The sequence below is a fragment of the Euleptes europaea genome, chromosome 5, assembly GCF_029931775.1.
Source record: "Euleptes europaea isolate rEulEur1 chromosome 5, rEulEur1.hap1, whole genome shotgun sequence".
In the NCBI taxonomy this organism is placed as follows: domain Eukaryota; kingdom Metazoa; phylum Chordata; class Lepidosauria; order Squamata; family Sphaerodactylidae; genus Euleptes; species Euleptes europaea.
The window spans coordinates 93,464,288-93,489,368 of record NC_079316.1 but is presented as its reverse complement, the minus strand read 5'-3'; the positions used below and the strand labels follow the sequence as shown (position 1 = coordinate 93,489,368).

General features: G+C 42.2%; 1 protein-coding gene across 1 annotated transcript; it reads left to right on the top strand.

The window, feature by feature from the left end:
* The first annotated feature begins 630 nt into the window (after nt 1-630).
* Nucleotides 631-11,906, top strand: LOC130478373 (plasma membrane calcium-transporting ATPase 1-like). Its single transcript, XM_056850519.1, has 2 exons — nt 631-703; nt 8,569-11,906. The coding sequence occupies exons 1-2, from the start codon at nt 631-633 to the stop codon at nt 11,904-11,906; spliced, it is 3,411 nt and encodes a 1,136-aa protein (XP_056706497.1).
* Nucleotides 11,907-25,081: the final 13,175 nt, after the last annotated feature.

Sequence of the window (25,081 nt, the reverse complement as noted above, 5' to 3'; positions counted from 1 at the left end):
CAGTTCTTCTATACACAGTATAGAAGCAGATGTCCTCCATGAGAACTCATCTTCTCAACCACTCAGTAAGTCTTTCTTTCCCAACATCTTCGACTGTTTCCAGAACAAGCAAAGAAAAACAAAACATGGATCCCAGAGCTGGGCTCATTGTTCTGGATTAGGAGGCCATATTGTTACAAAAAACAACCCTGCAAGTATTGACTCGGGAGCCTTGTTGTTGTTATTGTTGAAGATAGCTCCAGCTGAGTTCAGTTGCAGATCTGAATGTTTTCAATTTCTCCAAATGAAATCTTTTTTTGTGAGAAGTTCTTTTTTGAAGTGTATCCTTCCCCTACAATGAGCAGCACTAGGAGGTTTCTCACTTGCTGGGGTTGCCTGCTGGCCTGAAGAAAAATGTTCTGTCCCTTTAATGAGGCTTACAGTGTTGATATTAAGCCGGTGGTGCTGTTTACTTCCATACTATGAAAAGTTTCTCTTCCCCATTTCCCCAAATTGTCCCTATTAAAGGGACAGGTAATTTTCCTTGGAGTCTGCTGGCGACCCAAGTGAGAGGGCAAAATGCTTGAAAATTGTGCCATTGTTATAACACTTATTTTATATATATATATATATTGGGGGGGGGTGCCACTGATGGGCTCTCCAGACAGAAGCAAGCCAGTCAGAGCAGAACCACTACAGAGTTGGTGTGATACCAATAATGGAAGTTCTGCCACCATGGTCTCAGCCGTCAGATTAAAACCAATAGGAACAAGTTGATGAGACAAATCAGACCGAAGCATTTTTATCTTCAGATTTGAAAATTATAATTACAGGAGCAGTCATCAATGTGATATAATAAAATGGCCATGTTGTGTTTTTGTTCGAGGCAGTTTTTGTTTGTTTGTTTTTTTACTTCAAAGCAACTACATGGGGCTGCTAATTTGATTTGGCAAATGGTGCCAAATTTGAACGGGATAAAAGCACAATTGGGAAACAGTATGTGGAAGGAAACAGTTAAACACCTACAGCCTTACTTCCCCAATCAGCAGTCCCAAGCAATTGCTTTGAAGGTGTGTGTGTTTTTAAGCTGGGAAATCAGATCTTCAGCTTCATAGATAGTTTGACCCTGAAATTTCCATATAATTAAGACTCATTGATTTTGTCTAATAACCTCTTAAGACGAATGGGCTAAAAGAAACCATATAATTGTACGGTTTCCTTAAAGAAATTAAACAGTTCTTAGGTGGAAAATACAATGTAGAAGCAAGCTTCACCTGCTCAGTATCTTGATGTTGAGCTGATAATGAAGAAGAGGCAGAGCCAGGAGTCAACCCTGCCAATGCTAATTCATATGCTGATTTCTTGAATAGTTCAGGTCAATGGCCCAAGGGATGAAAACTATAAACTGATAGAGCAGCCACAACATTATTCATGTAAAAATTACAAAGGGAAAACAAAAGCCAACCATGTTTGATTCCTTTAGAGAATCTCTGGTTTTTTTCCTGATCAAAATGTATGACTAAAAGCAACAATTTTGATCAGGCTTTCTACATCTCAATTAGAAAAGTTTAACTAACTGATCCTGAAAGAAAGCTCCAATGACTGGTTAAGCCCACATCATTATACAGTTGGGTGTTAATTTATAATTGGTTTCTCTCCCATTTTCACTGTTTCCATTCTGAATTTTCAGCTTTTCCTTCAAGATGGTGGACCTTCTAAATTAAAGTACTCTCTGTTGTCGCAGTCCCATGATCAGGTAAGCTCATGATCAGGTCCTTTTTTGCTGATGATGTCTTGAATTAACTAAATACATTCAGCCTCCTGAGACTCCTATGCTCCTCTGAATACCATTGGGTTTTTCCTCCAGTAAGTGTGCAAAGAACTGCAGCCTTACTGTAAGGTACAATTTATGGTCCTGTTATCTTTTCATATTTTTGAAATGTGGTCCCAGAGTTAAAAAACAAACAACAGTTAAACTATATGCTTAATTAGAAAAGTTTCTGTTGAGGCAACTAACAAACCATTGAAAATGAAGTTTTGCAGAAGGAAGCTTCTTTACTGTTCACTGGGTGACTTGTGGTGTTTTTCCAGAACTTATTCCAAACTATTTTCTTTTTGCTCCCTCCAACAAACCCCCATTTTCTTCTCTCAGCTAACTCTGCAGCTTTAACCCATAACAGCCTGATACAACAAAATGCTTCTGTTTTCTCAGCTCTTCCTCCAACATAAAGAAGCAGAAAAACAAAGGCACAACTTCTTTAAAATGGGTACCTGCTGTTTAATTGGCAGCCACCCACCACAGTGAGCCAGCCTGCCTTTACCACTCACTCACCTTCCACAGTCCAGTGCTGAACAGTACAGCACAGATGAGCATGTAGGGCTCAAGCATCATCCATAGAGGCAAGTATAGAATGACAGAGCTACCAGCTAACCTGGAGAAAAGTGTTCTTCCCCCTTTAATTGAGGGTTAATGGGGTATTAGAAGAAGAAGAAGAGTTGGTTTTTATACCCCAATTTTCTCTACCTTTAAGGAGTCTCTAACCGATTTACAATTGCCTTCCCTTCCTGTCCCCACAACAGACACCTTATGAGGTAGGTGGGGCTGAGAGAGTTCAGAGGGAACTGTGACTAGACCAAGGTCACCCAGCAGGCTTCATGTGGAGGAGTGGGGAATCAAACCCGGTTCACCAGATTCGAGTCTTCTGCTCATGTGGAGGAGTGGGGAATCAAATTAGATTTGAGTCCACCGCTCTTAACTGCAACACACCTTCATGCCATGAAACGCTTCAGGTGCCATTCCCAGTCATTAAGCCTCTACTAAAAGACAGAGGAAGGAACCTGCCTGGGTCCATTGAGCATTTTCTTCAGTGAGGCTTACATGCCCTTATGAAATGATGGGCAAAGTACCCATATAACAATATACTCTCTAGAAGAAAGAGGTGAAGAGCAACTAGCTGAGGAAGCTTTCGAAACGTACACCAACCTAGAGGTGGCATCCAGGTTGGGCTTCATTCCTTATGAAGTCTGGATTAATCCGGTGGGGGAGTTCTGTTTCCATCTTATGAAAATACAGAGTTTTCTCGTCATTTCGCACTTTTGGGCATTTCTGTGAGCATTTTCAATGAGCGTTCCACGGCTCTACTCTTCCAGTTCAAGTTGAACACTGTTCGCCCATTCTGCGGCATGGGAGCGAAGGAAGCCTCCACAGCCTTTGACGGCATTTTCTGCCTTTCCAGGCAGGACTGATATTGGGAGTTCGACAGTTGTATGTCTGCTTCACAATGTTTTGTGTTATTTGATTTAGTTAAGTGTTTCATTGTACACACTAAGGGGTTGTATGTTTTGGTGTTGGGAGGAGATAGACAGACAGATAGATAGATAATTCCTGTAATATTGTTGTATTATGTGTAAGAATTTGTATGCCATATATTGAATATAGCAGATTGAAAATTGAAAAAATTGAAAATTATGCTTGGTAGCTTTTTGTGAACGTTAAGTAGATGTGCTACAGTTTGAGCCCTTGTGCTGTCTTTTTTCATAACTTAAGTTCAGCATAGGTGTGTCTGTTTTTGTTAATATTCCCACCTGGAGGTTGGCAACCCTAGCTCCTCTACTCACAAGGAATAGCAGGGCCTATATCCTGTAGTGACTCATTGGTCTCTTCTGGTGCTTCCTCAGCAGAGGAGAGGCTTTGGGCTGCCAGGTGTGCACTTCTGCACCTTGGTTCAGGCCTTGGTCCTAGCCCTTTGGATTCTCTTGGGGTCCTTAGGAAGAATGTCTGCCAGCAATGGGGGGGGGGGTTCCTTGCTGGGGCCTCCTGACTTAAGGACCCCACTGGTTCAGGGGTCAGTGCCAGCAAAGGGTCCCTTTGGGAAGGCACTGAGGAATCCACCTCACAGTTCCCATGCCAGAGGACATTTGAAGAGATACTTGATGAGGTGTTACAGTGAGAAATGTGCATCTCCATCTAGTCATCTCAGGGCCATATGAATTTTGGCAAGTAGTGTCCGGGTTTCCTGGCCCCCACTCACTTTTCTCCCAGTTACACAACAGCTGCAGGAAAAGAGATTTTTTTTAATCCAAAGGAGCCCGATTAGTCTCAGGACAATGGTATGGGGGGAGGAGGGGCTTCTCCCCCCCCATGCTATTTTCCCAAACCAAAAATGGATGTGGGAGTAGTAATTTGTCTCACTTTGGAGCTGCATGTGCAGTATTATGGGAAAGCTAGTTGGGTCCAGGAAACCTGAGTCAGCAAAATCCATAACGCATAGTTTGGCTCTCAGTTTGCAAGGGAAAGAGGCATACAGCTGGGCTCCCCTCTGTATCTGGGACATGTTTCAGAGTCGTAATACCAGTAGTATTTTACTGTCATTATAATTCTATGCGTATTCATCAGGTTATAGAAACTTGAGTAAACAAATGTGTAGTGCTGTAACAATAGTCATAACAATAATTAGCATTTATATAGCACTTTAGCATGCTCATTCACATCAGGATGGATTGATTTAAGTTATGATTTAACTCACCAAAAAGAGACCAGTTAAACCAATTTTCTTAGAACACATGGTTGCTGTAACAATAAAATTATATTAGGATGCAACTAAATGAAGCCTGTATATACCTTAGAAGCATTATCCAAAACCCTGTTTTATGCAGCTCATATGCACTACAGAATTGTATCTGCTTCAAGACAGGAGATGGATTTCCATTTGGTTTTCAGTACACACACAAGGCTACTAAGTAAGATCACTTACAAGAAGACTAACCCCTGCAATATAGTGCATGCTTGTTTGGAAGGAAGTCCCAATGATATGGTTGCCACCCTTCAGGTGGCTCCTGGAGATCTCCCACTATTACAACTGATCTCCAGACAACCAAGATCGGTTCCCTTGGAGAAAATGGTTGCTTTGGAGAGTGGACTCTATGGCATTATACCCTGCTTAGGTCCTCCCCACCCAAACCCCGCACTCCCTACACTTCACCTCTAAAGTCTCCAGGTATTTTCTAACCCATAGCTGGCAACCCCACCCACTGAACCTAGCGGGAATTCCTTCTACTTTTAGGGAAATGTGCATAGAATCCAAGTTGTAAGTACCCAGAATTTTCCATAAGGAATAGCTAACTGTTGTTGGGCAAAACAGTATTTCTCAAAGAGGTAGAAAGTAAATGCCCAGGTCATAAAATAAAAGAACATGAGAGTTCTCAGGATGATTCTAGCAATAGACAGAGTGGCAGCTCCTACATCCTGTGATTTGGAGTCCTTGAGTCTAGTTGGAAGTCCACAATAAGAAGTAACATGCAGGATTTAACCTCTAAGGTCAAATACTTCCCTGAATGCTTCCTTTTTCCATAGAAAAGTTGCCTTTAACTCGGCCTGTTTGCCAAATAGTCATGGTTCAGTTGTAAAGATTTTAAGTGTGGACTTTAACGTTATTTGCATTAAATTCAAATTTCCTATTAAACCATGTTAATTTTTTAAAGATTTAGAATGGACCTTCTAAACTTTTTTTTTTTAAATTTTTTAAGTTAATTGGTTTTTATTCACTTTGCTTCACACACATATCTTGTAATTTTTTTCCCCAACAACCCAGAAAAGTTAGTCCATCTTACTATGTGGCATAGTAGAGTGTTGGACTAGGATCCTGAGACACCTGGGTTCAAATCCCCATTTATACCAGGGAAGCTCACTGGGCGAGCTTGGGCCTTCACAAACTCTCAGCCTGCCCCATATCACAGGGTTGTTGTTGTGAGAAAATGGAGGACCAGAAATTAACGGCTACACTAAATCAAAGAAATAATGAACAATTTATGGGAGAATGGGAGGCTTGGAGGAACTATTGTGAACAAGAATTACATTTTGGAAAAATGGAAGGTTATTCTTTACTCTGATCCATAATGTGAGATTTTTTATATAAAATGAAAATTTAGAATAAGGTTAATATGAGGATCAGAACTTATTAACGTAAGATTATACCACTTTATTATGAGGTAGACGGAGGTGAAGGGGAAGTCAAATTATTATTATTATTTATTATTATTATGTTTACTCATCATTAAAACAAGTGATATCATTGTAACTATGACATTACCTTTTAATTGTTGTTAAAATGTTGTTGAATCTATATTTTAAAAAATCAATAAAGTTTATTAAGAGAAAAAAAAGAAAATGGAGGACCGGAGAACAATGCTCTAACAGCCCATTCCTGAGCTGACGGCATAGGGGAACGGTGGGGAAGAGGCGCAGCCGCACCTCTTCCTAAGCCGTTTCCCCTACGCCATTAAACAAAAAAAAAGTCATTTTGTGGCTTTTTGTTTGTTTAACTGGGGCTTTTCGCCCCACTGAAAACAGCGAGGCTGTGCCTGCAAAATAACAGGTGCAGCAACGCCGTTCCGGCCACCGGCGCAAGTGGCCAAAAGGGAGTAGGAAGCCACCTAACCTGCGCCTCCTCCCCCGGAACGCCACCAAAACGCCTCCCTGTGCCGGCGCGGCCTCTCTACACCGTAATCTCGTGATTACATGCACTTACGCCGGTGGCGGGGTCAAGCCGCCTCCTAAGAGGTTTCGGGGGGGGCCCCTCAGGAATGGACTGTAAGCCACTTTCAGTACCAACTGGGAAGAAAAGCAGAATATAAATAAATGAATGTATGCAATGGAACTTATTATCCCAATATTACTCAGGGAAGGGGAGGGTGGGAGAACAGGGACTAAGAAAAGATTATGTGCCTAAAGTCACATAGTGAATTTACGGCAAAGGCAAGATTTTAACCAGAGACTTTATGGTTCATAATTGTTGCTTAACCATTGCTGCATCAGCCCTTATTTTTAAAAATTGTCTTTCCTCTGCACTTATTTAGAATATTTCTGCTCAAGGCGACTTACAATTAAAAACTGCAGGATTAAAACACAAGCCATTAGACATAAGCAGCATAAAAACAATCTATAAAACAGGAGCAGACTATTAAAAAGCTGATAAAGCCCCTAATTACAAGCCTGGATAAAAAGATGTTTTTAACCTGGCGCCAAAAAGAAAGTAAAGCAGGTGCCAGATGAGGCTCCAGGGGGGTGCATTCCAAAAGCAAAGTGCCACCACAGAAAACCATTCAACATTTATTCCAATCAAGAGATCAGAAATGCCCTGTCTCTAGTCACTACCTGCCTCACCTCTAAAAGGAGAGGGCACAGAGAGTAGGGCCTGAGAGGCAGATCTCTTAGATGAACAGTGCCCCCCTAAACAGATTCATAGAATCATAGAGTTGGAAGGGACCGCCAAGGTCATCTAGTCCAACCCCCTGTACAATGTAGGAAATTCACAACTACCTCCCCCCACACCCCCAGTGACCCCTACTCCATGCCCAGAAGATGGCCAAGATGCTCTCCCTCTCATCATCTGCTTAAGGTCACAGAATCAGCATTGCTGACAGATGGCCATCTAGCCTCTGCTTAAAAACCTCCAGGGAAGGAGAGCTTACCACCTCCCGAGGAAGCCTGTTCCACTGAGGAACAGCTCTGTTAGAAAATTCTTCCTAATGTCTAGACGGAAACTCTTTTGATTTAATTTCAACCCGTGGGTTGTGGTCCAACCTTCTGGGGCAACAGAAAACAACTCGGCATCCTCCTCTATATGACAGCCCTTCAAGTACTTGAAGATGCTTGTCATATCACCTCTCAGTCTTCTCCTCTTCAAGCTAAACATACCCAGCTCCTTCAACCTTTCCTCATAGGACTTGGTCTCCAGACCCCTCACCCTCTAAGGTCATTTATGTGTTGGTACTTTCACTCACATTTGCCACAGGTCTGTTTCAGTTGTTCCTTGGAGTTATGCATGAGTTTTCCATCCATTAGAGATGGCCTCATGGCCAGCCCTCACAAATCCGGGGACTTCCTGTTCCTCTATTAACCCCATTCTTTGATCTCTCCTGAGATCATCCTGGGGAAAATAACCATGCATAAGGCAAAGTGCAGAACATGGAAGCTTGGGGGAGTGATGGTTTTCTCATAGAAAGCACTACAGCCAATTACAAAGCAGCAGGTCAAGGGGCGGGGATTCAAATGCTTCCTGTGAGTTCTTTCTGAGCAGAAGAAAGGATTTAAAAAATGAGGCTTGGGGTTCTTCCACCCCTCCCATTTCTTTTAAAGAGCTCCATTTTTAAAAATGCTTTTTTTCACAGGACTTGTGTTTCCACAGGGGGGGGACTTTTCTCTCACAGTAAGCACTACAACCAATTACAAAGCAGCGTTTTAAGGGGCAGGGACTCCAATGCTTCTTGATTTGATCTTGGAGACTGCTGGTGCATAGATTTGCAACAAGAAAGTGTGGGTCCAGCAAGCAATGAACCTCAGATAAAACTCCCATGCATAAACAACCTAAGTCTTGAAATCTATTGAATTAGAAGGGTAAAAGTCTGCTTAGCGTGGCACTGAGTATATTTGGAAGATTATTTATATCTTCCTACCTGGTGTGCTAGAGAATCCAGGGGAAAATGTTCTACACCTCTGTTTTAATGTTATTTTAAAAAATTAATCTGGATTGTAATTGTAATTTACAGGAGACAGAATGAAAGTGGCTCCAGACCAGCTTGTGACAACAGACTTCAAGATCACTGTCCCACAGCTGTGTAGTTTGATGGAATTACGAACTAAAGATGCAGTTGACGCAATAAAAGAGAATTATGGAGAAGTCCACAGACTCTGTACACTGCTGAAAACATCTCCTACAGATGGGATAATGGGTTCCCAACCAGAAATAGCTCTCCGGAAATCTGTCTTTGGAAAGAACTTTATACCCCCGAAAAAACCACTAACATTCCTGGAGTTAGTGTGGGAAGCACTGCAGGATATGACATTATGCATCTTAGAAATTGCAGCCATTATATCACTGGGACTTTCTTTTTATCGTCCACCAGGAAGAAAAACTGCAGCATGTCGTATAGGTGACGCTGCAGAAGAAGAAGAAGAAGAAGAGGCTGGAGAGCCTGAATGGATAGAAGGAGCTGCGATACTTTTGTCAGTAGTTTGTGTAGTGTTGGTAACAGCTTTCAATGACTGGAGTAAAGAGAAACAATTTAGGGGGTTGCAACATCGCATTGAAAGTGAACAGAAGTTTACAGTCATCAGAGCAGGGCAGGTAATCCAGGTGCCAGTGTCTGAATTAGTGGTTGGGGATGTTGCACAGATCAAATATGGTGACCTTCTACCAGCTGATGGCATTCTTCTCCAAGGGCATGATCTGAAAATTGATGAGAGCTCCCTCACAGGAGAATCGGATCTTGTCAAGAAGTCTTTGACAGAGGATCCCATATTGCTTTCAGGTACCCACGTGATGGAAGGCTCTGGAAGAATGGTCATCACAGCCGTAGGTGTAAACTCACAAACAGGGATTATCCTCACTTTACTTGGAGTGGGGGAGGACAATGAGAAAACAAAGCAAAATGGCAACAAGCTCAAAAAAGCAGATGAGTCCCCTGAGAAAAGCAAGGAAGCAAAAGGGCAAAGTTCTGCGGCCACAGGAAAGGAGGACGCAGCTTCTGCAAACCAAGCAAAGGAAAAGGAGCAAAAAACTATGCACAAAAAAGAAAAATCTGTTCTTCAAGCAAAACTCACACGATTAGCCGTTCAGATTGGCAAAGCAGGGCTGGTAATGTCTATAATCACAGTTTCCGTCCTAATAGGCTCTTTTATAATTAAAAATTTTGTTATTGAGAAGCGTATTTGGACTGTTGAATGCACACCAATTTATATACAATATATGGTGCAGTTCTTCATAATTGGAGTAACTATCTTGGTTGTAGCAGTGCCAGAAGGCCTTCCACTTGCTGTCACAATCTCACTTGCCTACTCTGTGAAGAAAATGATGAAAGATAATAACCTAGTGCGACATTTGGATGCCTGTGAGACTATGGGTAATGCAACAGCAATTTGCTCAGATAAAACAGGAACTTTAACCATGAACAGAATGGCAGTCGTCCAGGCCTTTATTGGTGGCACACATTATAAAGTTATTCCTTCGCCCCATTTAATTCATCCAGCTATTATGAATTATCTGCTGAAAGGAATCTCTGTAAACTGTGCTTATACTTCTAAAATAATGCCTCCTGAAAAAAGTGGAGGCCTCCCCCGTCATATTGGCAATAAAACTGAATGTGCTTTGCTGGGCTTTCTTGTGGCATTAAAACAGGATTATGAGTCTGTAAGGACTAACATACCAGAGGATGCACTGTTTAAAGTGTACACCTTCAATTCTGACAGAAAATCTATGAGCACAGTTTTGAGAAACGCTAATGGTAGTTATCAGATGTTCACCAAAGGTGCTTCTGAAATAATCCTTCACAAATGCTGCAGAATATTGAATAGCACTGGGGAGGCTGTACCTTTCACACAAAAAGACAAGGACAACACGGTAAGAAATGTCATTGTACCAATGGCCTCTGAGGGGCTCAGAACAATATGTCTAGCTTTCAGAGATTTCTCAACTTTCCATTCAGAACCAACATGGGACAATGAGGATGACATTATCAAGGACTTGACATGCATCACAATTGTAGGTATTGAAGATCCAGTGAGACCTGAAGTTCCTGCTGCAATAAGAAAATGCCAGAATGCTGGCATTGTTGTGCGTATGATCACTGGGGATAACATTGACACCGCTCGTGCAGTAGCTGTAAAATGTGGCATCTTGCAACTTGAGGATAACTTTATATGTTTGGAAGGAAAAGAATTTAACCAACGAATACGGAGTCCTGATGGAGTGATTAAGCAAGAGCTGCTCGACCAGGTCTGGCCTCGGCTTCGTGTGCTTGCAAGGTCCTCACCAGCTGACAAATACGTCTTGGTAGAAGGGATCATTAACAGCGACATCACCGAACAAAGGCATGTCGTAGCTGTGACTGGTGACGGTACTAATGATGGACCTGCTTTAAAAAAGGCTGATGTTGGCTTTGCAATGGGTATTGCTGGAACAGATGTAGCTAAGGAAGCTTCTGACATTATTCTCACAGACGACAACTTCTCAAGCATTGTTAAAGCAGTTATGTGGGGTAGGAATGTATATGACAGCATTTCCAAATTCCTTCAGTTTCAGCTTACTGTCAACATAGTAGCGGTAATTGTTGCTTTTACAGGAGCATGTATCACCCAGAATTCCCCGCTGAAAGCTGTTCAGATGCTTTGGGTCAATCTCATTATGGATACACTTGCTTCTCTTGCCTTAGCCACAGAAAAGCCAACAGAAGCTCTGTTGAAACGAAAACCATATGGTAGAAATAAACCTCTTATCTCTCGTACCATGCTGAAAAACATTTTGTGTCATGCCTTTTACCAGCTTGCAGTTGTCTTTGGACTTCTTTTTGCAGGTGAAAAATGGTTTGATATCGAAAGTGGAAGAAGTGCGCCCATCCATGCTCCAGCATCCCAACACTACACAATTATATTTAATACATTTGTAATGATGCAGATTTTTAATGAAATCAATGCACGAAAGATCCATGGGGAAAGAAATGTTTTTGAAGGAATATTCACGAATACAATTTTTTGTTGCATTGTTATGGGAACGTTGATTATACAAATCACCATTGTTCAAATTGGAGGCAAGCCTTTTAACTGTACAGAACTTTCATTAGATCAATGGCTGTGGTCAGTCTTCCTCGGTGTTGGGACACTGCTGTGGGGACAGCTGATCATCAGTATTCCAAACAGGTATTTGCTGTGCTTGAGGGAAGTCGGTGAGGGGCCACCCAAAGAGGAAATGATTAAAGCCCTACAAGCTGAAGACTCAGCAGAGATCGACTACGGTGAGCACGAACTGAATCACAGTCAGATTTTGTGGTTTAGAGGTCTGTCTAGAATACAGACTCAGAGCAGAGTAGTGAAGGCATTTCATGCTTCCTTATATAATGAGTTAGACTCTACAAGCAGCAATAAAACTATCTGACACAAACAAGTGAATCTGAAACCTTCTTTGTTATTAAATGTCATTTCAAAAAGAGCAATTTGCTCACTACTAGCATTAAGAAATTAATAGATTTTTTTTCCCTCCACAGTGGTCAGTGAAACACACTTTTGAAGCTATGTAGGAAAACAAAGAGTCTTCTCTAGAGGATATAGGAAATAAGGAATCAAAATTACAAGCCAATTCAGACTTTCATGTGTAGGTCTGAGCATTATGTTAGCAGACCTTTACTGGATCTTGAGCCTTGAAACTACTTTTTGCAAGAGGTGTCCACAGAAAAAGAGAGAGATTGATAAAGCCAGAAAAGTCTTGATTTTTATAGTTAGCGATTATAGTGTGGTGTTATATAAAGGATAGAAGTTAAACTGTACATATTTTATTTTTGCTCCTGTTTATGCTTATAACTGACCGATTGGCTGTACGTAGGCCCTTGATTGCCTGTTTGGAACTGTACCATTTTCCCAGTGGATATGGCAACCAGTAGGCTACGCTTATTTGTATTTTGTTCAATAATAAAATTATTTTGCTAAACTGTCTTTATTCTTGTTGCTTAGTTAAGGGATGAGTAGATCATGCAAGTTGTTGTGCATAAGAAGAGAGATGTTATTGGACATTAATCCCCCAGTTCCCCCTAGTGTAGATTATCCTCTTAAAACAGGTCTGCCAACTGACATCCATCCTTTTAGCCTTCCTGCTGAAGAAGTAGTCTATAGATTCAGCATATCTGACCCTGGGCCTTGAAGAGCTGTGAGAAAGGAAGACACTAACTGGTTCCATTGTAGTGTTATTGTGACAGAGGAAAACTGACTCTGCCAGCATCTGCTACCCCATCACACAGCTTTTAAAGAGAAAGAAGGTATCCACAAAATGGAATGAAAATGCTCCTTCCACCTTGTTACTCAAGTATGAAAGGATTTTTTCCAAACAAAAGTATTGTGGTGCTTGGTTTGTGCAGTTGTCACTTGAGCTGTAATCCTCTGCAGTTGCTTGGGAATAAATCCCATTGAACTCAGTGCGACAAAGTAAATGTGCATCGGGTCATGGCGCACATTCATTTTCACAAACTATGTAGCATCAAACCTTGCTTTCCCATAGGACTGCCAACCACCAAGTGGGGCCTTCAGTTCTGTCAGAATTACAGCTGATCTCTCAGACTACAGGAATCAGTTCCACTGGTGGAGAACATGGCAGCATCAGAGGGCAATACACTATGGTATACTGTAGATTCTAGGTGAAATCCCTCCCCCGGTTCCCCCCTCTGAGGAGTATCCAACAGGGACCTGCATCCAGTCCCTGTCTTAATAAGCCATTATGATGCTTATGTTAGCATATTATGTTACATTCATGCAGTATGCTATTAGAGGTACAGCACACAGGAAAAAAAAATTCAGGTACATGCCCAAAAAGGTAATGTATGATGTGAACCTACCTTATTACAGCATCTCCAAATTGCATTATTAAAAGTAGTGCCTCCAGGAAAATCACATTTTCCCAACAAAACTCTACAATATTAATCTGGTCAGAAAATGAGCTAACTTTCTCAAACACACTCCGCCCTACCCAGCCACGTGCTGCCAGAATTTTCTGTTACCACCATGAGCATAATAAGGGCCATGGCTGTGGGAATATCATAAGACTAAGCAATTGGTGCCTGCACCACTGCTTACAAGGACTCCAAAACTGACGACCTTCAAGCTTGTTTCTTTTGTTTTTTCAAAAAGTATATATATAAAATATGTACTGTATTACTTGCATACTGAACTGCATGCACATCCTTTGTCAGAAAGAGCAAGAAAGCCAACAGTTGCCTTTGCTTCTTCCCACCACTTTAGGGTTAGGTTTCCTCTCCTTGCTTCCAGACCATGAGTCAGGAGGGAACTATGAAAGGTTGCAGCAGCAGCAACAGCTGTGAAGGTATAAGATGAGGCATGATGGTCCTGCCACATGCCTGCATTCCTGTGACACAAAATAACCTCTGGGCAACCAGCAGGGAATCTTGTAAACTGGAGATTATATTATAGCAAAATTCTAAGATGTAGCTTGCAAGGGCTTAGGATGGCAACTAAGCCCTATATTGTCATATCTTGGACAGCTGCTGGTGCCAAACCCTGCCAACATCGTGCCAGTGTAACAACTATGCTAGTGTAGAACAGGGCAGCATTAGGAACATGTAAGTGAAACAGGACTTAGCTTCCTAAGGTGGTAAGTTACATCACTGCAAACCCTGGCATAGCTCAGATCAATCTCAAAGGGCCCTATTCAAAGGAAAAAATAACTCCCTCCACGCCTCTCCAAGCACTGGTGCACATGAGGATGCCAACTAAGACAGTAGCCAATGACAGCCCCTCCCTCCAGCCCTATATAAATCCTAGCCAGGGTACCCATAGCTCAGATTATAGGGCTCACAGCATGGAGCTGTATGTGGCTGATCCATGTTGTCCTACTTAGAGCACCCAGCCTCATTCTATGGTGGAGGGAACTGCACACAAAGGGTACTTAGCGCAAACAGCCAGGGGACAGAACAAACATTGTAATTGCATCTGACTAACACTGCTCTGCTCAGAACCCGTACAGGTACTACATCCCAGAATACAAACACCAAAGGGTGCAATGCACCAGGAGTTACAAGGCCAACGCACCTCACACAGGTAAGAAAAGGTGGGGGAGTCCCTGCCCCCACTTGGGACTGTTGTAACTATCACATCCTGGTACCCTCTGTGTATTGCCTAAACTATTTTGACCCCCACAACTAACTGTGGGTGTATACAGTGTTGGAAGGGGAGGGGGAGGCTGGCAGAAAAGCTGGCAGTACCATACGGTCAGCATGATACCATGCTGGTGTAGCCCCCTTCCCACAGCATGATACCATGCTGGTGTAGCCCCCTTCCCACAGCCTGGAGTAACTACCAACTCCCCTTTTCTTACCTGTGCAGGTGTTGGCCAAACACTGATGGTGCCTGTTGCCTTGAGCTCACCAGCAGAGACACGGTTCCACTGCAACTCCCCACAAGGGATAGTTAAATATTGGCTTGATGATTTTGTCACAACAAGGAGCAGCTCACAAGGAGCTTTGAGGTGTAGCTGACTTGCCAAATACGAAAGAGGATTTTCGGGTGCACTCTCCACCAGCTTCCCTGACATTTCAACGGAACCATTTGGCTATCTTTTTTAATTCTCAGACTGATTACTATAGATGGAGCAATTTTAAAACCATTACCCTTTCATTGAACCAATTGCTTAACTGCAATATCTCAACTATATCCCTGCGTTCTTATTTAAGACTCCCCAGAGTGGGAATTTATAACAGACTGGTTTTACAATTTAAAAATGGAGATATCCCTTCTAGGATGCTGCACCTCCAAAAAATTTTATATAGGAAATACGGAATTCGGGTGACCAGAGTTTTTAAGAACTGTGTGCAACCTCCCCTGTGCCTCAAGATAAGGGGAAAAGATTCTCTATTTAATCCAACAAAGGACGCATCAGGAGTAGCCTCTCTCAGTACTATTAGAACAGAGCAGAAACAGACAAGAGATGGAGACAACCCTATCAAACCTGGCAATTCGAGTGTAATTCCAATTGTTCATCCTCTAAATGGTGAAAGCCTTTCTTCCCTGAAATCATCATCTCAGGACGGAATTTCCAAGACCTTTAAATTGCCAGGGAATCTGGCAACCAATTGTCAGGATGGAGCTCAATATGAGATGGATTTGGACTTAAGGTCGCACAGAGTTACTTTTCAGACACCATGTTTCCCGTCGCATAATAAATCTTTGGCTACTGAAATTTTGGAAGCCGAACATGCTACTGCTCAGCAGACTACTTTACCAACTTTACCCTTGAACCTCCACTTAGAAGGGTCCCCTAAGGAGATGGAAACTAATATCCCTCTGTCTTATCTTCTACCCACTTTACCTTCAACGCAGTCTTCCTTTACTACTGCGACTGTTAATTTGGTCTCACCCTCCCAACAAAATATTCAAACAGATGCTGAGGTGGAAGAATTGCCTTCTCAGGCATCCCAAGCCAGAGAAAATCTGGAGAACTTAACTAAAGACTCCTTTTTACTCTCATTTGGAGATCTCCCTGCCCAGGAACAACAAGCCGTAATTGAGAGATTGGAATGTACAAAAAAACGTTTATTGACACTAAAAATGAAAAAGTCTGTTAGTCCTTCTACTACATCGGATCCTACATCGGATTTCACCCAGGAAACAGATTTGACTGACATTGATGACCCTTATACTGCTTCTCCACAAAAACTGACAAATATATCTCCATCTTCCCCATTGGATGCAACTGAGCCCACTATCGTCTTGGAAATGTCAGGAATGCCCATTGGTACTCTAACCCTTCCTCAATCAAATGGCTGTATTCTTAATGACCCTCTGAAACAGCTTGATCTGATAGAAGAAATGGATTGACTATCTCCAGACTGTAATAACAGAGCTTTTAATGTGTTATCATGGAATATTGCTGGGTGGAATAACAAAAGACAGGATACTGATTTTATTAATTTTCTTAAAGGGTTTGATGGTATATTCCTACAGGAAACTTGGGAAGCTACTGACTTGAGTATAAATGGTTTCCAAACTTTTCTCCTCCCAGCCTATAAAGTGTCCTCAATGGGTCGCCCAAAATGCGGCCTAGCCAGTTTGATCAGGAACAATAGCTTCTTTAAGCAAACCTTTTTGGGAAATTGTGATTGTTTTGCTCAAGCAATATTACTCTCCTCTCCTACTCTGAGCCTTATCATGATTAATACCTATCTGCCACCCTCTAATAATATTAAGGACTTGGACACTATGAGGTCCAACCTCTCTAAATTTACTTTTAAAATTGCTCAAAATCATCCGTTGGCTCAAATTGTTTTATTGGGAGATTTAAATGCTCGAATTGGGTCAAACCAGCAGGAATGGTCCACCTCTATGGGTTTTGATGGGGAAGACTTGTTACCTCCCCAATTAAGTTTGCCTCATTACTCTACTGATAAAATATATAATAAGGCTGGAGTTAGACTGATAGAGTTCTGTGTGACTCATTGCTTAATAACTCTAAATGGACTACCACAATTCCCTTCATCAACAAACTCCACCTTTTTATCTACAAGAGGCTGTAGTGTGATTATGGTTTATGCTCTTTGAACTTATTGCCTCTTGTCAAGTCAGTGAATATTGAAACCTGTACTGAAAGTGATCATCTCCCCCTTTCATTTTTATTAAATTTCCCAATAAAGACCTTCAATTTTTTAAATCCCTCCCCTAATGAGAACAAGGTTTTAATCCTGACAAGGATTAAATGGTCAGAATCTACAGAAATTGAATTGTTCAATATCCTCCAATCTGACTTATTGTCCAAATTAAAGATGTCTATAATTGGCTCTTCCTCTCATGAGGAGGTACTAATAGCCTTTTCTCTAGTTATAGAGAAATGTAGCTCTATAGCCAAACCAATATGTAAAACTACTTTTGAAACATCAACCTGGTTTGATTACGAATGTTTAACTCAAAAAAGGAATTTGCGATCGGTTTTTGTGAAATCTAAGAAAGGAGGCCAAACAATCGATATGGAGCAATATTTTTCATCAAAAAAAGCTTATCAGGAATTAGTGGCTAATAAAAAGAAAGCCTATTATCAAAAAAGATGGGACCAGCTGTTTTTATCTCTGAAATCAAGTGACAGTAAAATCTTTTGGAGAACAATTTCTTGTCTATTAAACAACAAACCCTTTCCTGACTCAAATATTGTCCCTCAAGTATGGGTTGATTATTTTTCCAATGTCTTTGGCTATGCTGTGGTCCCTCCATCTGATAATGAGGAGATTATTCCCTCAAATATCCCTCCATGGCATGCAGTAAGTAGGGAAGAAATTATGACCCTAATTTCTAAACTAAAATCCGGTCAAGCACCAGGTCCTGATGGGCTCCCTGTTGAACTCTTTAAGAAATATGCTGACTGGTGGGCTCCACTACTAGCCAGCCTTTTTACATCAATTGATCATTATGGTATCATTCCTGATTCATGGCTGAGCTCAATCTTAATGCCAATCTATAAAAGGGAGACCCCAATTTACCGGGAAATTATCGTCCTATTAGCTTGCTATCAGTACTGGGCAAGTTATATGCTAGACACCTTGAGACCCGCCTTTCGGAGTGGTCTCAAGCTAAATCTATTATTGGCCCAGAGCAAATAGGATTCACTAAGAACAAATCATCTTTAGATCACTGTCTCGTTTTATCCTTTCTTGTGGAAAAATACATGAAGATTGGGAGGGAATTGTTTGCTGCTTTCATAGATCTAAAAAGTGCTTTTGACTCTATTTCTAGAGAGAAACTGCGGGACAAATTGTCAAATCTAGGAATTGACCCCAGGCTGCTAATACTTTTAAAGAAATTACACTCAAACACCACCTGCCAAGTTAAATACTCACCTAATGGTGGACTAAGAAAATTTTAATTCAAAGAGGCGTTAAACAAGGGTGTGTTTTAGCTCCCCTACTTTTTAATATTTTTCTTTCTGATTTAGCGCAGTCATTGGGTTCAGTTAATGGTCACCCACCTAAATTAGGGTCCCAGTCTTTACCTCTGCTTCTTTATGCGGATGATACCGTCATTCTTTCTTTCACCAAAGTAGGCCTCCAGCGATATCTAGATGCTTTTAATAATTATTGCCATTCGAATTTACTTTCTATTAATTCCTCCAAATCAAACGTAGTGGTATTTTCCAACAAATGGTCCTTATACAAATGGCATATTGGGAAGGATTCAAACGAACAAGATAAAAGCTATAGGTATTTGGGAATTACTTATACTATAATCTCAATTGGTCTATACATCGACAAAATACTATTAAAGCCACCAGGATTTCCTTAAATCAACTCAAGCAATTTTTCTACTCGAAGGGGAATCAGTGTGTTCCTGCAGTGATCAAAATCCTGAATTTGAAAATATTCCCCCAACTTCTGTTTGGTGTTCCCTTATGGCTTGGAACTCTTAATCAAGAAGTGGAGAACATCCAAGCCATATTCCTTAGACAAATATTGGGGATACCTAAATGTGTTTCATATTTTACAATTTGTCTTGAAACCGGGCAAAACTTGATTGCCACCAAAGCCTGGATTCAAACAATAAGATATTGGCTCAAATTATACTTTCAAACTGAGCCAGGTTCCCTTTTATATTTCTTGAAAAGTGAACTTCATTATTTCTCATGGGACATATTGATTAGATCTAGACTCTGCCAAATTGTAATTGATTTAGATAATCTTGCTCTGGCCAATGAATCTTGCATCTTTAAAAGAATCAAGCAACGTCTCCTTGATGTAGAATTGCAGAATTTTAATCCAGCTCTTCCCATCTGTTCTCCGGCAGCCCTAGGCCTTAATAATGGATCAGGTAAAATGGTTAGGTATCTAGATAACCTAGAGATATCTTCTCATCGCCGCGCTTTTCTATTAGCTAGGGTTAACGCATTCCCATCTAGGATGCTCTTAGGCCGATACCTTCAGATCCCTAGACACGAACGCCTATGCACGTGCGGTTTAAATTTGTTGGATACAATTGACCACATCCTTTTAGATTGCCCCTTCTATGTGACTTTGCGGGATAAACTGCTATTTACTTTGCTCCAGTACAAGAGTTACAGGAGTAATGAAGTGAAATGCAAATTTCTTTTGAGTGATCATGATCCTAAAATTACGGCTACCGTGGCTGAATTTCTTTCAGGAGTTCTTAAAGAACAAGAAAAGTTTTATTAACCTGACTTGTAATGTATTGCCCTTTGGAGGTATATTGTTGTTGTTTTTTATCTCTGTCTTTTGGTATGCCAATAAAGGTTAATGAAATGAAGTGAAAGAAGACCGCAGACGAACTCAGTGGTTGGTGGTTTTCTTTTTAAAACCTGTCAACATAAAAGACTCCTATGCTTCAGAGTGCTTTAATTAAGACTTACAACTTTAATTAAAGTTTATTAAGTTAATAAACAGTGTACCTACCTATATAGTTTAAGAAATGAGGCTCTCTAATATATGAGGATGGCCAGATTAACGGACATTCTGCATGGAAATGATTTGGAAGAATTTAAGTTAACATGGTTTAAGGCCACCTCATATTGGGATAAGTTGGCAAAAATGGATTTTACTTTGTTATTTAGTGAGCTATAGAAAATTATTTTTTAAGCAATATTAGAATTTAGATAATTAATAAATAAAGCTACCGGACACTTCTATGGAAGTCATGGTGATGGGTCACTTTTGGTGGGTGGGGGGAAAGGGTATTTTCTTTTGATGAATGTATTAAAAAATGAAATGTATTCAATATGTTATGTGAATACCCTTTTATATCTATCTATATATATATATATTCTTTTTTTTCTTTTTTCTTTTTTTTTTTGTATTGTAAAATTCAATAAAAAATTATAAAAAAAAATAAAGAAATGAGGCTCTCAAAAGAAATCTCAATAGTTGTACTGTTGATATTTGGCTCTGTTGACTAATGAGTTTGCCGACCACTGATCTAGCACCATTGACCCTCTCATAGGCATGCAGGGATTGGTACACCCTCTACCTGTGACTCTGTAGTCTGTTGGTGAAGCTTGCAAAGACACAGGAGCCTGACTAGAACAAGATTGCCACCTGGCAATCAAATTCATCTGACTTGCTTTCAATGTTCCTGATGCTGTTCAATAAACACATGGGTTGTTCTACTGCTGTCTCTCTGTTTAGATTAGGCTCACTTCCCACCCCCAGCTGTGTTCAGTGTGGAGTTCACACTGGTGCGGTAAGGGTTATCCAAGGAGGGCCCAAGTATGCTGTTGCAAGTGGAAGGGGGAAGAAGGGTCTTAAGAATGCACACGCTCTCATCCCACTGCAACCGTCTGAGGGCCTAGCTGTGCAATAGGCATGATGCAAGCCAGGTCAGGTGTCCCCCAACCCAATTCTCATAAAAGGAATTTGTAGGGGTAATTAAAAGCTGCTACCAGTACAGAGGTCTGGATCTTAGTTATGGCTTATTGAAAGGCAGTGAGTCATACACACGCACACAAAAAAGGACAGAGTCGTTGCTCTTATTAAAATAAGGTTTACTTACTAAACTCAGGGATAAGGGATCACTGGGAAAATAAAATAACAAATCCTTTTCTACATTCTAAGTTCCCTATTCTTGCCAGAAGCCTCTGGCAGGCACTAGCTTACTCACGAGTAGGCTTTCTTAAAATAGCAAGATAGCCTCTCCATCTTAGCAGGCTGAAATTGAAACTCAAATTGGACTAATTGCTTTCACTTCTAACAAAGGATATAGGAAAGCAGTTAAATGCAAATTATTTGTGTACGTGACAAGATGCATGTGGTCAACGGATGCTCTCGATGACCAAAAACTAAATTAACATATTGCAGGTTACATCATACCTTGAACTGGTTAACAGCATTATTAACCCTTGCCTGTCTGACATGTAGCAAAGCTCGCCATACCCAACAGAATTGCCTACCAAACTGCACTGTCGCTTGGTGCAGTTTCAAACACGATGGGGGGGAGGGGCTTCTGCTTTCCCTCCTGTGTCATTTTCCCCAGTGGGAATGGCTGCAGGCGGTCTGTGCACCAGCGTGCACAGTGTGGTGTAGTGGTTAAGAGTGGTGGTTTGGAGCGATGGAGTCTGATCTGGAGAACCGGGTTTGATTCCCCCACTCCTCCACATGAGCGGCGGCAGCTAATCTGGGGAACTGAACTTCTGCTTCTGCTGCTTCTTTTTCTTCAGCATCTTCTTCTTCTTGGGCTTCATGTTTCCAGTCACATAATTCCAGGACTTGTGGAGCCTGATAAATGCCCCCCCCAGGCCATTTCTGCTGGGTAAAACAATGTGGAAGGGAAGGCAGAAACCCCTCCCCCTGGCAGCCCTCAGCAATGGAGCAGTTTTTAAGATAAGTCCCTGACGGCATGTGTGACTGTGTGACAGGTTGGGGAGCCCCCTATCCAGCTCACATTACATCCATTTTATAGCTAGGCCCTAATAAGCTCTGAAACGGGCATGAGAGGCGAGCAGGGGCAGATGAAACACAAAGGTCATTGGGCAAATGGGAGCAGGCTGTGGTAATGAGCCCCAGAGCGCAGGAGGGAAATAGCACATGGCAGATTGCTGGCCAATATGATGGGCATGTAGGGCAGCTAATCAGCATGGGATGGCTCATCCTCCATGATGAAGTTTGATGGGACAGAATTTCAGCTGTGCGTGGGAGCTCAGCTGGACTTCCTCAGCCTTTCCCCCCCCCCCACCCGGGACTCAGACCCAGGACCCATGGATGCCTTTCCACCTTGGCCATGCCTGTCTCTGCACCCTTTCTTCCCTGCTTCAGGTAGCTGCTGTGGGATGCCTAATGTTCTATGGTGTGCCTTGTTCCTGAGCATCCAGTTGGGAGAGTGGTTAGAGAACTTCTCTTGAGTGTGGGAGGTGTGGGTCCTAGTCCAGCCTGTCTCCTGTTTTGTTGCTGCCCAGCCAGTTGCCGAACAAAAGGTAAGCTTTGCCTTCTGGCCAGCATCCTCCTTACTGGCAACAGAACCCCTACCTCCCATGTGCCACGTGGTTTCTTTTCCCCCGTGAGCTACTAGCAGGGGATATCAGGATTGCCTTTAGAGAGGGTACAGTTATGTATTCTCTTGGTTCTGCCCCAATGTCTGCATTCCCCTTGCCAAGTTAAAGGCTTGTGCTTCCATGCCCAACCCTGGCTGGGCTCTGAACAATTGACAGGAGGAATCTTGGATAGGCCATCATGGTTCCCTGTGCAAATTAAATGTGAGAACACCACTGCAGATGGAGACTCAAACTCATGTCCTCAGAGTTTGCTGGAGAATGTTAATTCTGGGGCTCCTGCCATTTGCACCACTAACCTCCTTGTTCTTCCCTACCTTCTGGCCTTCTGAGTGTGGGCAGGTAGCTGTGTGATAGCACGGGTCTGTGGACACATCAGCAAGTGGCAGTGGGCTGTGTCCATGTGCCACTTCTGGGGGCATTAGCAGCACATCTGTCCATGATTGGTGGATGTTGGCAGGATTGCTATTTGCTCCAGTGTATGAGAACAGTGCAGTTGGAGCCTAGCCAAGGGGTGTTTGTGTCACTGACTTCTTCTCTGGAGGATGGCCATAGGATACTGACTTACTGATGCAAGCACTCCATTGGTGTGTGTGTGCCACCAGGGTAAAGCTTTTAAGATGGGGAGATGGAGCTGCACAGATGTATGTGTGTGAGCAGGCTAGTTAACAGCCCCCCCCCCGAACTTATTTACAAGGCTGGAATGTATGATCCTTGCCTTGAACATGTGGGAATGATGTACATTGCCCATCCCGCTGGTTGGCTGCAACCTCAGAGTAGGAGCAAAATTCACATACCCCAGCCCTACATGCCACTGCTCTTGCTTACTTCGCCACCAGAAATGGAGATCACTCCCAGCTTAGATATCCCGTGTCAGAAAAACTCTCTAGTCCACATCAGTTGCACAGAGATAGATTATTTTAGAAGGCAATGGCAAACCACCACGTAAACGTAGTCTGCCTAGTAAACGCCGGGATGTGACATCCCTCCATGGGTCAGTTATGGCCCCGTGCTTGCACAGAGGACTACCTTTACCTTTTTAAGCCAAATACTAGTATAGCGTTAACAAAGATTGTTTTTTTAATATATTAGCAAAGCTGCTAAGGAGAGAAGGGAAGAGGGAACAGTCATTCCTGTAATACGAAGAAGAGGAAGGAAGAATGGAAGAGCTCCATGGATGACCATTGCCCTCCTCTCAATTCTCTCTTGTGAATGATGGACCAATTTCCTTGCTGTTCTTCCATGCTTTGCTTTAGGGTTAAACCCGTATCTGCAGTTTCCACCAGTGAATCACTGGGAGCAAGTTTGATGGGACAGTTACATTTGGGACTTTAGAAGTAGTTCCTATAAAATTCCTCTTTGCATCACCTGATAGACGCACACCAGCTGTCTTTGGCTGCATCCACATGGTGACAATTCTCTGTTGTGGACTCACTGCTGTTGTGGATGCACAACCATTCACAGTGGCCATGGAGTGTCCACATGACAGTTTCCTCCATGCTTTCCTTAGTCATCCCTTTGTAGGCACCATTAAACATACATGCACACATACATCACGCCAGAATGCTATAGTGATATGTGTGTGTGTAAAATGCCTTCAAGTCGCAGCCGACTTATGGCGATCCCTTTTGAGGTTTTCATGGCAAGATATAGCAACTACTAAAAGGTAAAGGTCCCCTGTACAAGCACTGGGTCATTCCTGACCCATGGGGTGATGTCACATCCCGACGTTTACTAGGCAGACTTTGTTTGCGGGGTGGTTTGCCAGTGCCTTCCCCAGTCATCTTCCCTTTACCCCCAGCAAGCTGGGTACTCATTTCACCGATCTCAGAAGGATGGAAGGCTGAGTCAACCTTGAACTGGCTACCTGAAACTGACTTCTGTCGGGATCAAACTCAGGTTGTGAGCAGAGCTTGGACTGCAGGACTGCAGCTTACCACTCTGTGCCACGGGGTTCATGGAATAGCAACTACTACTCTCTTTTAAAGCCAGCAAAAAGCCATTGGTGCAGAAGGAGAAATGGTGGGTGTCAGGAAGGTAACAGTAAGGAAACAGGAGGTTCAAAAATGTGCATCTACATGGCAGCAAACCCATTTGGACTGCCATGTTTCAGGAAAGATGACAGCAAAGCAGGTTTGGGAAAGATCAAAGTGATACCTTAAGGCCCTGCAATAACGGGGGGGAAACATTGAATCATGCCCAGTTTAAGCCCACTGCCCACACAGGCCCTGTCTGACCATACTTCCAATTTATATTCTCAGTGTTTTCCCTATGGGGATAGTAAAGTATTATTTTTATCTTAAACTCACATTGTTTTTGGCCTAATATAATCTGGCAGTGCCACTAATCCCAAAAAATTTATCCCTGATTTATCTTCTTATAAATTAAGGCTGTTGTTTTTGTTCTGCTCCCAGTGCTCAAGGGAAATAAGTTTTTCCTTTCCCACACAGATCGCTTGTCACAGCTGTTTAAAGCTCCAAATTATGATAGGGCCACCCATTCCCATCACAGAGCTATTGTTTGCTGTACTTCATCTGCAGTCTGCACAAAGAACACTTGAGGGCGCTGTAGTACTGTAT

Coding starts and splice junctions, on each gene's coding strand:
- LOC130478373 (XM_056850519.1), top strand. CDS start 631: ATGGGCTCTCCAGACAGAAGCAAGCCAGTCAGAGCAGAACCACTACAG. Junction 704..8,568: donor GTGTGATACCAATAATGGAA/GTTCTGCCACCA, acceptor TTGTGACAACAG/ACTTCAAGATCACTGTCCCA.